A 17,033-nucleotide genomic window follows, 5' to 3' on the forward strand; every position below is an offset into this window, starting at 1 on the left:
CGTTTTAGAAAGGAGTATGCTCCATTTGCTCTTTTTAATAGTTTGTGGTCAAGCTACCAACAATATCATTGCATCCATGACGGTTTCATTTACTTCGTATTGTACCATAGTATTATCGCATTGTAGAAATGAGAAGTTATTCTGTCTGTTATCCTTTTGCTTGAAGTTCTTTTTTTTAACCAATGCTGTATTATGAAAACACGTGTCTGGTACACTAATAAATTTCCGTTTGTTGTTTCTGAACTTTTCATTATCTTCCAACAAAAGGATGGCTATACTTTTGCTTTGCAAGCAGACACTTTGTATACAATGAGGAAGTATTGGTGATCTTAATCATAGAATGTTTAAAACACAGAAGGAGGCCATTCGGCCCATTGTATCTGTGCCAGCTCTCTGCATGAGCAGTGCACCTGATGCCATTATCCTTGTGTGTTTCCCCATAGCCCAAGACATATTTTCTCTTCAGATAATGATTTATCTTTATCCTTTCAAGTAAATAAATATTGTTTTTTCTAAATTGTCACAGACAAAACGTAGCCAAGTAAATAACTTGGGCAGGGTGCTCCAGTCCCCCAGCTGCGTATTTCTCAGTGGTGGTGACAAAACATTGAATTCTTTACCCGTCAGTCTGGCCTCAATAAAACTCTAGATGGATTTGTAGGCATAGTATTATTTATTTTTAACCAACTTGCAAGTCTGACTCGCTTCACAAAAACCCAGAACACAAGCTGCCTCCTGGGTCTTCCGAATCGAGTGCTATTGGAGACAAAGGAATCTCTACAAATACACTCAAATGGCACCAAGTTTCACATACATGATTCCCATAGATCATCCTTTACCCCTCCTGACCTGGCCATACATCCTAATTGGCTCACTTCTCATTCCTTAACCCTGGGCCTCTTGTTACCCAGCATCCTTTTCTCCTCCTCCACCAGACACCCCTCCCCCCTTCCTTGCCATGCTTTCTGAAATCCTTTGTCTGTGAACTCACTAGAATTAGACTGGCCTACATCTACATTACTGGAACTAATATATTTAAACTAACTATTTTATATCACATTCATCAGTGGGCCCAGGGGAGGGTGTGTGTGTGTGTGTGTTCCCAGTGGGAAAAGAGAATCCCAACGGATAGAGAATTCTGCCCTTTTTTGACATTATGCAGGAAGATATACATATGTTGTAAAAGCATACACATTTTGTTCTACTAATTTAGTATTTTTCTTTACCGATATTATCTATACATTCTATGCCAAATATAGAATTTTGTGGAATTTCTCTTGCGAGCTGAATTTGACATATTGCAATTCCATTATACACCACACAATGTTTTTGTTTGAGGCATTGAACTATATTCTACAATGCTTTGCACCAGACAGGAGACCATAAGACATGGGTCGAATGGCCTAATTCTGCTCCTATCAAGTCTGCTCAACCATTCAATTATGGCCGATATGTTTCTCACCCCATTCTCCTGCCTTTTCCCCATATCCCCATATCAAGAATCTATCTATCTCTTTCTTAAAGACGCTCAATGATTTGGCCGCCACAGCCTTCTGCGACAAAGAATTCCACAGAATCACTACCCTCTGGATGAAGAAATTCCCCCGCATCTCAGTTTTAAAAGATCGTCCATTCATTCTGAGGCTGTGCCCTTGTGTTCTAGTTTTTCCTACTAGTGGAAACATCCTCTCCATGCCCACTCTATCTCGGCTTCTCAGTTTCCTGTAAGTTTCAATAAGATCCACAGTTAACAGTGCATAAATACAAACTGGGTTACAATACTGTGTCACTGATGGACTGACTTGTGCCACCTGTGAATGTAACTTCTTGCTGGGAGTGTGGGATCATAACATTACACCTATAGACAGCTCCCTCCTTCCCTAGTGGATAATACCTATTGAACATTCTTCAGTTATTTCATACATATTAATCCATAAAGATAGTTGCATTCACAGAGTAACTTTAAATTACTTCCAAAAGTATTTCACGGGAGATCATCAATTTCTTCTTCACCAAGGTCAAAAATTCCACATGCCATTTTTTTCTTCAAGTTCCCAGATAATCATTTAAACAGTAACTTCATTGTGGTGTTAATATAAACCTACTTGTGACACTAATAGAAATTATTATTATTAGTCCCCATGCCTCCTTTCCATGAAATGGAGCCCCACGATATTTTGTCAGTATCCCTTCCATATCTCCTACACTCTTATGAGGGACATAGATAGAGTAGGCAGGAAGAAACTTTTTCCCTTGGTGGAGGGATCAATGACCAGGGGGCATAGATTTAAGGTAAGGGGCAGGTTTATAGGAGATGTGAGGAAAAATATTTTACCCAGAGGGTGGTGGGAGTTTGGAACTCAATGCTTGAAAATATGGTTGAAGCAAAGACCCTCAAAATGTTTAAGAAGTATTTAGATGTGCACTTGCGATCGAGGCATACAAGGTTGTGGATCAAGTGCTGGGAAATGGGGTTAGAATCTTTAGGTGACTGTTGTTAACCAGTGCAGACTCAATGGGCCGAAGAACCTTTTCTGTGCTGTATGACCAGTCATCTTGTCCATCACACATGATTTGCTCTCCTGTTCCCGTTGACTCGTCCGAGTACAGTATGAACCAATAGGGAATGTGGTTTGTACATTTGCTGGAAAACCAGCGGCAAAAATCTATTCTCCAGTTTTTATCCCAAAGTTTTTATCCCTGGGGTTGCTGTTCAGACTTACAAAAAATTATATTTCATTGATGTTTCAAAGAACATAAGAGGTGATCAGAAGATATTAGGTAATAAGAGACATTAAAGAAGGGAACAGCAGGTATGTTTGAAGAGGCAGATATTACGAAAGCTTTTGAAAGTGTTGTGCCTTCTTTACCTACTGTAAATATGGCAGTCAGTGAGGTTGCCCTCCTTCCGTTGGATAGCGATATTCTAATGCTCAGAGTCGCCAGGTATCAAATGATACCACCACAAGGTTCAACCGGCTATCGATCAAAGAGCCAAACACCAGTTAGTTAGTTCAAGGTGAAGGGTACTTTATTTACACACAATTAGTCATGCAACATAAACACTACTAGTTAACTACTAACCTATCGACTAAGACAACCTGTACTTAACTACAGGCTTAGGTCAGAGAAACAGTGGCAGCTGTTCGATTCTGAATCTATCGAGTCTGGAGAAGTAACTGCTGCTCAGCTATGCTCATCCGTCTGGTAGCGGGCGTTGAACTTGGACTTGCTTCCGGTGGTGCTGCGATTGGAGATGTTCGTTGCCGGGGCGCCAGGTCCAAAAGAGGACGAACACATGGTGGACTCTCTTTTTATGCTTGGGGGTTTTCGCGCTCTTTTCGGCAGTCCTTCAGTTTGGACCCTGCTAATTGGGTGATCCCTGATCACTATGTTCGATTCGAACCAATAAATGGGCGGGTGCCTAGATGGCTGGGCGTGTCCCAAGCGGTCACTGACCCTGTTGTTTACGCTTCCCTAGTACAGGGAGTGGCGCCGAAATGTCTGGTACTGTACCGGTCGCTCAAGTATCAATCCTTTGGCGGAGATGGGCCATCAAATGCTAATCGGTCGGGGTTTCGATACCGTCTGGATTCCTCACTCACAAATATACATTCAGGCTCTGAGCCTGCCTGAATCTCGCATTGTCCATTTTTCCTGCTATGCTTTGCGAGCTTCTCTGTTCCTGATTGTAAGTGGCCATCCCAGATGGCTACAAAAGTGAGAAAGGGAGTGGTAAGAAAAAAGTGGCTTGGGTAATAAATTCCAGAGTGTTGGGATGCCTTGCCTGAAAGCTGTACAATGATAGGAGAGAAATATTGGCTGCACCTTTCCAGGGGTTCTCAAGATGGCACCCGGACACCCTGGCACTGCCACCCAGGCACCCTGGTGAGGTCTCGCAGGCTGTTGAGTCCCAGGTACCAGGTGAACATGCAGACCTGCTGGTTGAGATCCAAGTCGCGCTGGGTGGGGAGAGTCTGGTGACTCTCGATTGGCCTGAAGGCACAGTCCGATTTGGGGCACTCGCATGATTCACCCATTGCACATGGATCACAGCAGGCACAATGGGTTTTCTGAACATGCCCTATAATCTAAAAATATATTTACTTCAGTTTTGTCTTCAAGTGCATATATGGTGCAATTATTGCTATCTTGATTCAGTTATTTCCTAATGTCATTCCGAATGATGTAAATTCCTGTCCATTCCCCCATCAAATTCCTAATCTTGAATTTGCCCCAAAGTAAAGAAAAAAAGAGATTGAGCAGTGTTCATTTGTTTTCTGCCTGGGGAAATGAGAGTGAGAAGATGAAATCTTTCTGGATCGTTGTGCCAAGTTGTTTTGATGCAATTTAATTAACCACATTCAGTTTAACAAAATGCAGAAACAGCATTGTCCATTTTTAACTTTTTAATTATAATTTACAGCATATAGTAATCAACAAGTAGTGTGCAATTGTATTGTGTACCCCTCATGCCAGTACGTTAACTGTCCAGAAAAGCAGCATTATGTGAAGGTCAATCCAAGAGCAAATATCAAATTCATAGTCACCAGTACAGCAGCAAAACCACCATCATGAACCTAGAATACAAATCAGAGAACACCAGTCAAGGCAATTTAGAAAAACCCAAGGTAGTCTGAACTAGTAGACGTTGCCATCTTCCATTGACATCGGAGAAGTTAGGCCATTACATGTGTGTTGTATAATTAGACTAGGAAGTTACTGGTGGTAGTTTACACCTCTGTTTGGCGAATATGAAATTGAATAAAATATATCTGTTAAACTGTAGGCTAGTTCCAGGAAAACGACCATCATAACTTTGTCCTGGGCAATTTGGACTGAATATGACTAATTCTGTAAAATGTGTTTGACCCTTAATGACCTTATAATGACAGCTGAGATTCAAGGAGAATTCTATCACCAACGTCCGCTAGGGATAGACAATAAAAATAATCTTTCAGTGTTGCCAGCCAGAAAGGATGTTCAGCTATGAATGTGGCATACCCAGGACTGTGGGAGCATGGATGATAAGTCTGACAAAGTGCAAAAAACAGACTGATTAAAGGGGACAAAGTTAAAGTAACCCAACCTGCTAGTTTCTCTCTTTAAACATTAAGATATTATGCCAAAGTGAGAAGATGCCAGGTTTTACCTGCTGGGTTGTTGGATTTCAACTAAAGTTGTAGCTGGGGAACAGCAAATGTTTTCTGAGCCCATAAGCTAGGAATGATAAAACCATCTGTAATGGTGGTTGGATTGCTATTGTTGATTCTAACTGTGATTCTAACTATACTAACTGATATCATATCATATATCGCAGTTATATAGCATATTTAAGATAGTAAAACATTGCAAGGTGCTTTGCAGGAGCAAAAATGCCACATAGTGAGATATTATGAGACTGGATGTACTACACCCAAGGGGATCAGGGGTTATGGGGAGAAGGCAGGGGAATGGGGATGAGAAAATATCAGCCATGATTGAATGGCAGAGCAAACTCGATGGGCCGAATGGCCCAATGCTGCTCCTATGTCTTATGGTTCTAAAAGATATAGCTGAGGAAATTGTGGAAGCATTGGTGGTGATCTTTCAGGAATCAGTAGAGGCAGGGAGGGTCCCAGAGGACTGGAAAGTGGCTAATGTAACACCCCTGTTTAAGAAGGGAGGGAGGCAGAAGACGGGAAACTATAGGCTGGTTAGCCTGACTTCGGTCATTGGTTTTAGAGACCGTTGTTAAGGACGAGATTGCGGAGTACTTGGAAATGCATGATAAAATCAGACTGAGTCGGCACGGCTTCGCCAAGGGGAGGTCGTGTCTGACAAATTCTGTTGAGAGTTCTTTGAAGAAGTAACAAGGAAGTCCCAGAAGCCAGGGAATGAAAAGAAGCGTCCCAGGAAGATGGAAGTGAAAGAAACAAAGTACTGTTCATTTAACTTGAGAGCAGCGAGGGGTTCCCACAGTGCTGCAGGATGCAGACCTGGAGGCCTTGGCTATCGAGAAGCCACAATCCTGAATTGATCCTATGGTTGGTGACACCTCATGATAGTCCATGAAGCAGTGCTGCTCTGTTGTCATGGCTGAGTATCTGGCAGATTGTGTGGAAGCTTGAATACGTGTTGATGTAAGGCAGAGGAATAACGAAAGGAAAAGTTGAAATCCTGGATGTGCCTTGGTAAAGGCATCCAAGAGAAAGTGTTTCCTGGGGAAAAGTTTCCAAGCGTGCTCTTTGAGAGCAGAGTTTGGAAACCTTTGTGTGAAAGCCGAAGTTCCAGTGAAACCAGTTGGCTCACAGCATGAAAAACATCTGGGGACGTATGATGAGGAGGCACAGAGGTTGTATTGGGTGATATCTGTCACTTCATTTCAGAGTGTGATGTGTCTGACCACACTTTGCCTATTGGTTTACATGGACTGTGTCCTTAGAACAGTAGAGTAATATAATTTTTGGAATTTGTGTTATCCTTACAAAGCTGTTTATAGCTAACGGTATGGCTGGGTGAAGAGTGTATTGTAGTAATCTTGTTTCAGAAATGTTTTATTCTGTGACTCTGTTCATCCACGTCTTGAAGCAGAAAATAAAAGTTAGGATCCATCAAGCCAGGTTTCATCCTGGGACCTGACTTGTCCAGTAGTAACTTGCCCAGTTGGGGTCGTAACAAGACAAACAACTTACGCTAAAGGTTGATGAGTTTTTAAAAAAGTGCATTATTTGGATGTGTTTAGTTTTCACATTACAAAGAAAGGATACTCGACCTGTACTGATCAGGCAGACCTATGTTAAATTAATGCTAAAGGACACAAATGGAAGTGGTTGAAAAGCAATTCTAGAATTACTATGATGAAAAATGTTTTTACTCAAAAGAGTAGTTTGGAAGGCATGTTCAGAATCATCTACCAAATAAGGTAAATATTTGAATGGTTTTGTTCTGGTATTAGAGGAATTATTTGTGCAGTGAATGCAGCAAAAAGCAGTATTTCATCCATGGATAGGAGATTTTATCATAGAATTTACAGTGCAGAAGGAGGCCACCCGGCCCATCGAGTCTGCATCGGCTCCTGGAAAGAGCACCCTACCCAAGGCCAACACCTCCACCCTATCCCCACAACCCAGCAACCCCATCCAACACCAAGGGCAATTTTGGACACTAAGGGCAATTTATCACGGCCAATCCACTAACCTGCACATCTTTGGACTGTGGGAGGAAACCGGAGCACCCGGAGGAAACCCACGCACACACTGGGAGGACGTGCAGACTCCGCACAGACAGTGACCCAAGCCGGAATCGAACCTGGGACCCTGGAGCTGTGAAACAATTGTGCTATCCACAATGCTACCGTGCTGCCCCTCCACAATGCTACAATTCTCATAAACTAAAATATGAAATAGACAAGTGGCATTCTTTACTCCTGCTGGATGGCCTGAGGTCTTCAGAATCATGTAGTTGAGAAACAGATATTCAAAGGCCAGGACTGATATTATTCAGTGACTGACACATGAAAATTAAGACACAGCCAAAAATTTCTTGCCGTGTTTAGGCATATATGGAAGTAGTGGGATGGGGGAATAAGTGGATGGTGAAGCTGGTATCACAAATTGAACCTTCTATTGTTATTCCTCCAAATGCTTCTTCCTTGGAGAATGGCGTGAAATATTGGAAGGTTGTTGCAGGCTGGCTAACTGCCTGCACTCCGCCTCATGAATGCTCTTTTTATCACCAACAAGTGGTGAAGTGCGGCTTGAACCCAGGTCCTCCAGATCAGAGACAGGATTACGTACAGAAAATAACATTTTAAGAAAGGTAAGGGCTACAGAGAAATCCCTGCCGCTGGAATGAAGTAATTCTTGTCACATATAAGTTAATTATGAAAGCATCTACTATCATTCGAAAAACAGTGCCATGTATAAAAGTGCAAAGGATGTAAAACTGATAGTAAATTAGAAAACCAGCGACATGAAATAATAATAGAAAAGTACAGAAACACACAGTTGGCCAGTCTGTGGCTTTATGAAGGGAAAAGTTAGGACAGATTGATTGCTTTACAAAATATTTAGACTTTTATTTTCTCTTTAACGGTACTAACTGAGCAGCTATGAATTTCCAGTGTCTTCTGTTTTAATGTCATACTAGGAATTTTCTCACAATATTAGCAAATTCCCAAAGCAAATTAGTTTGGTAAAGCAGCAAAAGTAGAAGAGATATAATCTAAGGAATAACCTGATTTCTCCAGAATGACGCAGTGGAGGCAGCCCATAGACCTGATAATATAATCCATTTTTCAGCAAGATGACCTACAAGATAAGAAAGTAAGGGTTAGCCATGGAAAACCAGTTAAAACTCTGAATATGCGAAGATCACTGATAAAAGGATTCATGTCTGTATCTGTCTGAGAAATTAGGAATAAGCAAGCATATTTCTTTCATTTATAGTTGTAAACTATTAATATGCCGCAGAATTCATTGCGTCATCTCTGCTCAAGAAGGCCTAACCGTGACCTTTAGGCATCCTACTATATGTGGCCTACACATGACTCCATTTGCAAATACGTGGTTGCCTCTTAAGGCATCTGGACAAGAAGGAAGTGGCAATAAATGTTGCCTTGTGAGTGCTGCTCACAACCCTGGGACAATTAAAATAACTGAGAACTGGTTGTCGTTTGGTGCGTGGCAGGAGGGGTGTGGTGAGAACAGGTGTTAGGGAGAGAAGGAAATGAGGTCTTCCATTGGAAATGGTTTCAGATTTTAATACTTTAACCATCTTTATCAGCTTACTCAACATTCACTTAACAGTGAGTACTGATTGATTGTCTGTGAGGATGTATCAATTGAATTTATAGGACTACATCAGGCATGTGGCAGTGCATGTAACAAAAAGGACAAGGTGGTACCTGTGGGTTGGTTGATATTAAGATAAGAAAAGTACAGCAAATCCCAGCCCACGTTTTTATTTTCTTGCATGACATTTTAAACTAGAATGGTCCAAAATTCCTGCGTGAGATAATTTTGTGGATCTCTTGTTTATGGAATGCAATATTCCTCAATTCCTACACTTGAACAAGATTTTTCTGCTCTGCCTTGAAAAAGGTACAACTTTAACAAAGCTCATTATGCACGAAAAAACACTTTCAGCATTTAACAAACATATATGTTTTAAAGGACTGTTGGTACTCAAAAGGGTTCATCTGTTCTCAAGGGCCATAGAAATAAAAGTATTGTTTTCTAAAAGTTCATGACCAAAGTAACCAGAATTACTTTTGGAATGAGTGCAAGGGTGTAATTGTGCCCTTGGAAATTAACTAAATTAAATCTGGATAATTGATATTCCCATTTAACCTACCTTTGTGAGCAATGTTTGAAATTATTGGGTATTGGAATTTTTCCAGTTATTAATTTGAATAATGCATCTGATGAATATGTATATACCATGGATATCAGTTAATATCCAATAGGTTGGTTGTTGCAATGCATTGTTCAGTTTTTCACTTTTCATTAGCTATTTAAAAAAAAAAAAAAAAATTCTTCTTGATTCACATAGATTTTACACAGAAATGTCAAAATGCAAACTAGTGTTTTGGCCCAAATAATTCGCGTTGATGTTTATTGTCCACTTGAGCAGTAATCCACTCTCATGTTCCCACTTTATATCCATATCCTGTTCGACTTTTCCTTCAAATACCAATCTAATCTAACCTTAAATGTTACCATGGTCTCTATAATCATTCTGCAATGACTGGGCAGCACGGTAGCATAGTGGTTAGCACAATTGCTTCACAGCTCCAGGGTCCCAGGTTCGATTCCCGACTTGGGTCACTGTGCGGAGTCTGCACGTTCTCCCCGTATGTGCGTGGGTTTCCTCCGGGTGCTCCGGTTTCCTCCCACAGTCCAAAGATGTGCAGGTTAGGTGGATTGGCCATGCTAAATTGCCCTTAGTGTCCAAAATTGCTCTTAGTGTTGGGTGGGGTTACTGTGTTATGGGGACATGGTGGAGGTGTGGGCTTGGGTAGGGTGCTCTTTCCAGTGAGAGCCAGTGCAGACTCGATGGGGCGAATGGCCTCCTTCTGCACTGTAAATTGTGTGTGTGACTGGAATCATTGATCATGGAGCTTATGCATTTGAAAAACGGTATGTAAGATGGTCTTTGATAAGTTACAAAATTGCACCAGTATGATTATTGATTTGGGGTACAAGTTGTTTTGAATTGGTGGAAAAATAGGTGCTTGCAAAGGACAATACAAGCGTACGAGTTTATGGGTTGTTGTGAGATATGAAAACATTGCTGAATAAACTTTCCAACACCAACGGAAAATCATTTCTGCTGCTGATGCCATTACTGTCATTTCTTTGCCATGTGATGTTCCACTTTTTTTTATTGTGCTTTTAAATGATCACACTCGTGTCTTGTTACTCAGGTTATCCAAATGTAAAACCTTGAATTTGGTTGTGAGCTTTTGAAATCTAGTCTTGCCTTGCACGTCCTCATGTTGCAGAAAGACAGTGAATTTCACAATGATTGCAGACTCTCCTTATATTGTGGATAGAACAATTCCAGCTCCATTATTTTTGCCCAAGATTTTTTGCACTCCACTTTTCTCAGAAACTATCAATGTTTTCTTAGCTACACGTACTTTTTAAAAAATTGATGGGGTATCATTTGGTTGAAGTTCACAGAAAAAGTAAGGTGGTTTCAATGGGGGAAAGGGTAAATCACGAAAGTTAGTAAACTAGAGTGTTTCTTGTGTTGCTCCTTGATGGCATAGGATTAATCAGGGAGCATTAACAATTGACTGACTCCATAACCATTTGTTTCCATAAGCAATCACGAGTATCTTTTCTCACTCGTGTGTAAGAAGCTTTTTTTGTATTAAACTTAATAGGTGTGTGAAAGTTGAACAAATGATGAAGAATGGTATATAAAGTAGCATAGATGAAGAGCAAATTTTTTTTACACCGGTCCTTTCTGGCCAATTCCATATTCTTTCTCTCGTTGACTTGACATGGAACTCTTTTAGTGTTTTAAAATTTTAAATTTCCGGTTTTCAGCATAATCATTATGCTGCATATTTGGAATACTTGTGTCTTTAAATTTACTTCCTTTGTTTCGGGTACAGATGGCTTAAAATGAGGGTGTTGCAGACAGATACATAGGAAAATTTTATATGCCTACACAAAACACATTTTTTAAAGGCAGTGACACTGGTAGTATCCCTGTGGGATACGGAAGGATTTTATGCCTATAATGTGATGATGCATGGCCCTTTGTGCACTCGCATAAATGAGAAATTCAGAACCTAGTAAATAACGGGGCAAAACATTAATCAGAAGAGTATTTTAAACTGCTGACCACCTGCTCAGCTCAAAGAATAATTGTTTTAAATGAGGTTACATAACAGCTTATCTACATTATGGAAAAAAAGACCGTATTTACAAATTATGAAAATATTTTTATCAAACTAAAGTGATTTTCAAGTTAGTCCAGTGGATTGGTGTGGTACAAATCTTCAGTGGAGGATTGACCCGACATGGTTTAAGTTCAAAATGAAATAACACTGCAGACACAATGTTATTCAAGGCGACTGCAATATTCATGCCAGTATGTATTCAAAAAAGATGTTGCAGATCATAGAATTTACAGTGCAGAAGGAAGCCATTCGGGCCATCGAGTCTGCACCGGCTCTTGGCAAGAGCACCCTACTTAAGCCCACGCCTCCGCCCTATCCCTGTAACCCAGTAACCCCACCTAACCCTTTTGGACACTAAGGGCAATTTATCATGGCCAATCCACCTAACCTGCATATCTTTGGACTGGGAGGAAACCGGGGCACCTGGAGGAAACCCACGCAGACACTGGGAGAACGTGCAAACTCCGCACAGACAGTGACCCGAGCTGGGAATTGAAACTGGGACCCTGGAGTTGTGAAGCAACTGTGCTAACCTCTGTGCTACCATGCTGCCCTATAAAAACACTTAAATGACAACATCTCTGAGCTGTGTATAGACCACTTGTTCATTTCAGATTAGTATCAAGAACAAACTGATGAGACGTCATCTGTCCTGCGTGATCAGTCTTTCTTAAGATTGTGTAGGTTTATAGGTATATCAAGAGACCATTTGGTCAAAATGTATTACAGCAATTCAATATTGCGTTGTTATACTGTCTAACATGTTCATGTTATTAGAAAATCGAATATAAATATGCTCAGTCTAAAGTTCCATACACTTGTGCAGACAAGAATAGGGGAATATAAACAAAGTTATATATGACATAATCATTTATTTACACAGAAAAAAACTTTACTAATTTTTCATGTGATATGAAATTTTAATAGATATTTGCATTTCATGTGTAATCATTAAGAAAAATCAATATTTGTATTTGATGTTTATTTGTTTTTCAAGAGAAGGCAAGTTATAAACAGAACAATGGAATCATTATAGTAATGTTTATTGCTCTTGAAGAAATAGTGGTGTTAACTAAAATATGGAAATCATGCTACATAATCTAATCTCTGAAGTTTTAAAATTTCAAGTGTTAAACTAAAAATAATGGATATTGCAAACTGTTTTTAGTTGGAAGACAATGAGGACAATTCAAGACGACGCTTGTGGCTGTAGTTACACTGTAACTAGCATTTGTGCAAAACAGTTTTGCTTCATACCAACTCTAAAGTTGTAATGTGAATCCAGAATTGTAGGTTTGTTCTTTGCTCTCATTTTGGAGTAAAGTTAACGTGAGACTTCCATATTTGCACTACAACTTCAAAACGCTTTTCACTGATGCTGCAATTGTAATGTAAACGCAGCCCAAACTGGCATTTTATGCAACTGAAAATATACTTTTCACATTAACATATATTGTTTGCAAAGATGCTAACAAAGCAAATATCCTGAGGCCATACAGTCAAGCAGAATAACATAAAATGAATGACCAGTGTTATCGTGGAATATTCTTAAATCATAAATTTAAAGTGACCAATTGTCAAGAATGCACAGAATTTCTGACTGTGTGAAAAGATCAGTTTTTTTTATCCGACAGACCTGTATACACAACGAGATTTAAAAATCTTGCCATCAACAAATGTGCTATTTTGATCAATGTAGTAATGTTCGCTTTCCTGGAAGGCATAAAATACTGCAGTGATTTGTTACACTGGCACCTGTTGGATATTTATGCCTTTTTTCATAAATTTCTTGCAATCATAGCTGACTTAGTCAGATTTAAACTCTCAGCTCTGCTTTCTTAAATTGACGTATATCATGATGGTGCTATTAACAATCCAGAAAATGATGAATACATATATTCGGAAGAATATACGCCATTAGACTTTTCTGCAGGTAGTTGGACATAAACTTCATCATTTTCATCCAAATGCAGGATAGCAGTTCCTGAGGCATGGTCAACATATTGTGGAGTATATTCATCATACGTGTACATTACAGGTTCATCGTTTTTATATAATGCAACCCAAACATTTGCTTCCTTGACATGTACATGATAAAAAAATTGGTAGATGCCGGATATTTCACATGTGAAAATTCCTTTTGATGAATCATAGTTGTTATTTGAATTGGTCAGTATTTTGTCAAACACTATTGGTTTCCCTTTTGTAGGATATGGCTGAGAAAGAATGGCTGTAAATGCTGGAACAGGACTCACCACATCACCTGAATCGATGTAACCAATATGGCCTGCGTATTTTCCTTTTGGCATAATAATTTCTCCTGGTGGGCCGGCTGGACCAGGGGTTCCTGGAATGCCTGGTGCACCACGTGCTCCCTTGGGTCCAGGTGTGCCATTTGGCCCCTTAACCGTTTTTGCATCACATTTACCTGGAGAACCTGATGGACCTGGAACCCCAGGATCACCTTTAACTCCTGGGTGTCCTGGGGATCCTGGAGAACCAGTTGAACCAACTGAACCAGATTGTCCGGGAAGCCCCTTCTTTCCAGGTTCACCTGAATGGCCTTGTGGCCCTTGAGGGCCTGGAGGACCTGGACCACCTGGTTTTCCACGTGGCCCAATAGGCCCTTTGTCACCTTTCTTGCCAGTTGGACCTGATTCTCCTTTTTCACCCTTTTCACCTTGCTTTCCTGGAGACCCAGACTTCCCTTGCTCACCTTTTGATCCAGGCTCACCTTTAGGGCCTGAAGACCCTTGTGGACCAACTAGTCCCGGGTGACCTTTTAATCCTGGTGCACCAATATTACCTGGTGGACCTTTTGGGCCTTTTGGTCCTGGTGGCCCAGGTGATGGTGTAGGGCCACGAGGTCCGGGTTCTCCAGAAGACCCTTTCTCTCCTTTATCACCAGGCTTTCCAGTCAAGCCAGGAGAACCTGGATGCCCTTTGAGTCCTGGCAGACCTGGCTTTCCGATACCTGGCAATCCAGGTGAACCTGGCAATCCTTGCAGACCAGGGTGGCCTTTCATACCAGGAACTCCTCGTGGACCCTGTATTCCAGGTTTTCCAATTCCTTCTTTTCCAGAGTTTCCTTGTGGACCAGTTTGGCCTTGTTTACCTGGATGTCCAGGTGACCCTGGCGATCCCTTTTCACCTTTGTGCCCTGGTTCACCTTTCTGACCATGTTCTCCTTTGTGTCCTTTACCTTCTGCACCAGGTGACCCTTGTGGACCACGTGGTCCTGGAGCACCTTTGTCACCAGGGCGCCCTGGACTTCCAACTCCTTTGTCTCCTTTTGGCCCAGATAGACCTGGGTATCCTGGATCCCCTTTTCTCCCAGGAAATCCAAGTGTTCCTGGAGGACCGGGTGATCCTTTAGCCCCTGCTTTACCAATAACAGATAACCCAGCTGGTCCCGGAGGTCCACTGGGTCCTTGATGGCCTCTTGGTCCTTGCATCCCCTGAGCTCCCTTATCGCCTTTTCGTCCAGGACCTCCTGGCACACCTGATTTTCCTGGTTCTCCTGGACGGCCTGATTTTCCAATAGCTGATAATCCTTGTGGTCCTGGTGGCCCATGCTTACCAGGATGTCCTGGTAGCCCAAAGCCTGGCTTTCCAGGGTATCCTGGTGGACCATGTGGTCCTGGTATTCCAGGTGGACCAGGCTGTCCTGGCTCTCCATAGTGTTCTTCTGTTAAAAAGAAATACATGTCATTCAGATTATCATGCAAGGAAGTATTTAGTATATAATACTATATGTTGTATGCTAATGAGAATTAAATTTCATTGCTTTATTTTTGTACTTATCCATATATGAAGTACCATGGGAACAGAAATCAATTTACTCAAATATGTTTCTCCATATTTTTGCCACAGATGTACAATTTATCATGGGTAACTATGACTGCAAGTGTTGAAGAGTGAATAATGAGATGCAAAACTGACCTTTTGAGATGAACAATGCATTATCTTTTGTTGAAGTGGCAGTAAAAAAATCTGCTTAAATAGATCAGGTTTTCATATGAATATGACACGTATGGCTTTACCAAGATTATCTTTAAGTAGATTTTGAATGCGATAGAAGTTTAATATCAATATAGCAAAGTATTGTGTATTTTTAATACTAAGTACTAAAATTATCTCAGGTTGACTTATTTAAATGTACATATGTATCTTTGTATTACTAAGATCAAAGCGCAGACATGATGATATCCTCAAACTACAAAAAACGCTATATTTACCTTTGCCTTTGATCTGTCAACATAATGTATATTTTCGTAATATCTTTGTACTGTTATCTCTTATTTGCAGCATATATGAGTGGCTGTTTGGGATCCAGCATATTATTTCTCCTAAACTACAGATTAGATTTCAAGTTTGATCAGTACTAAAGTGCAGGGAGGACCTAATGAGTTGGTAATGTTAGAAGTCAGGTTTGCAGCAAGTGGCTGAATTAATGCAAATCTAATTTTGGGAAGGAAAGAATTGAAGGTCTCTGCCAGTGACCCTGGTGGAAACCTTAAAGACTCGGGTGATTTTACCACCTGCACATTACTGGGGTGCATTTGGGCTTTTGGAGGGGCCAGAAAATTGTCCAATTGCTGTCATGGGGAGAGTGTAGATAAAGGAATTATACGTGGTGTGTGGGAGGTGGTCTGCCTGAATCTCCAGAAAGGAAAGCTACTATCTTTTGTAAGGAAATAAATATGAAAAAAAGTGAATCTTTTTAATACCTTTCAACTATAGTCCAGGCCTTGGTGTAGAAATGGATCCCAAGAGGGAGACACAGCTGCTATCTAGCGTACTGTGCTGTTGAACCTGGTGGCCATTCACTGGCTGGGAACAATGAATCTTCTGGCTACTTGTCTTGTGTGAAATTTGCAGTCATCCAATTTAACCTTATTAACGTTCTAACTACGTGTGTTTTTTCTGGATGGAGTACAGCAAAAGTGATATGGATTTTTATTCCCATTATTTCAGAACAGGATTGCTTTTAGGGGAGAGGGTATATTGGTAATTACTGCACAGTAGGTTAGTTACTACACTGAAGATTGTCAAAATTTCGGTTAAGGGATCATAGTGAATTCTCAATCAGGAGCCTGCTAGATGGGTAGGTAACATTTCCAACCCCCATTGTTTCACAGTCAATGCACTCTGATCACTACCCTCTTCCAGCCCATTTTCTTCTACATCCCCCCTTGGGAGCGAGAGGAGGGGGGGGAGGGGGGAGAGGGGGGACACACATACCTCAGCTTCTTTTCGCTAATAGTTTTACTGTGATATTGTTATAAACATTTAAACCCATGTAAAATGGAAAACACAAGTCAAATGTTTGATGAACATGATTGCATTGTCTTGTTTATTTTTGTTCACAAGTTTTTCTTACTGCTGCTTCATAATTTTAATTAGATTGTTCAATTCAACATTTGCATTTATTTTACTTCTAAATATTATACTTCTATTTCCATGTCTCTATTCATCTGGGAAAATGTGATTCCTGGTTAGCTGACCATTATGCTCAAAACACAACTGAATTGCGAAATGGTTGAATATCAATTCTGTCACGAAAGTGACCAGCTAAATCTAGACAAGTTTCCAGAATGAAATGGATGCTCAGATCTGCATTCCAAGTTATTAA

General features: G+C 40.6%; 2 protein-coding genes across 3 annotated transcripts in view; one reads left to right on the forward strand and one right to left on the reverse strand.

The window, feature by feature from the left end:
- The window catches only part of nt5dc1 (5'-nucleotidase domain containing 1), a 764,356-nt gene that overhangs the window by 111,535 nt on the left and 635,788 nt on the right, over window positions 1-17,033 (forward strand). The window lies entirely within an intron of this gene.
- LOC140411198 (uncharacterized) overlaps window positions 1-17,033 on the reverse strand; it is an 83,429-nt gene that overhangs the window by 35,449 nt on the left and 30,947 nt on the right. The window contains exons 12-13 of the mRNA XM_072500287.1: window positions 13,264-15,086; window positions 9,423-9,492 (exon numbers count right to left, since the gene is read on the reverse strand). Of these exons, the coding sequence (XP_072356388.1) occupies window positions 9,423-9,492; window positions 13,264-15,086 (1,893 nt within the window). The remainder of the gene's footprint in view (window positions 1-9,422; window positions 9,493-13,263; window positions 15,087-17,033) is intronic.

The sequence above is a fragment of the Scyliorhinus torazame genome, chromosome 4 (genome assembly GCF_047496885.1).
Source record: "Scyliorhinus torazame isolate Kashiwa2021f chromosome 4, sScyTor2.1, whole genome shotgun sequence".
Taxonomy (NCBI): Eukaryota; Metazoa; Chordata; class Chondrichthyes; order Carcharhiniformes; family Scyliorhinidae; genus Scyliorhinus; species Scyliorhinus torazame.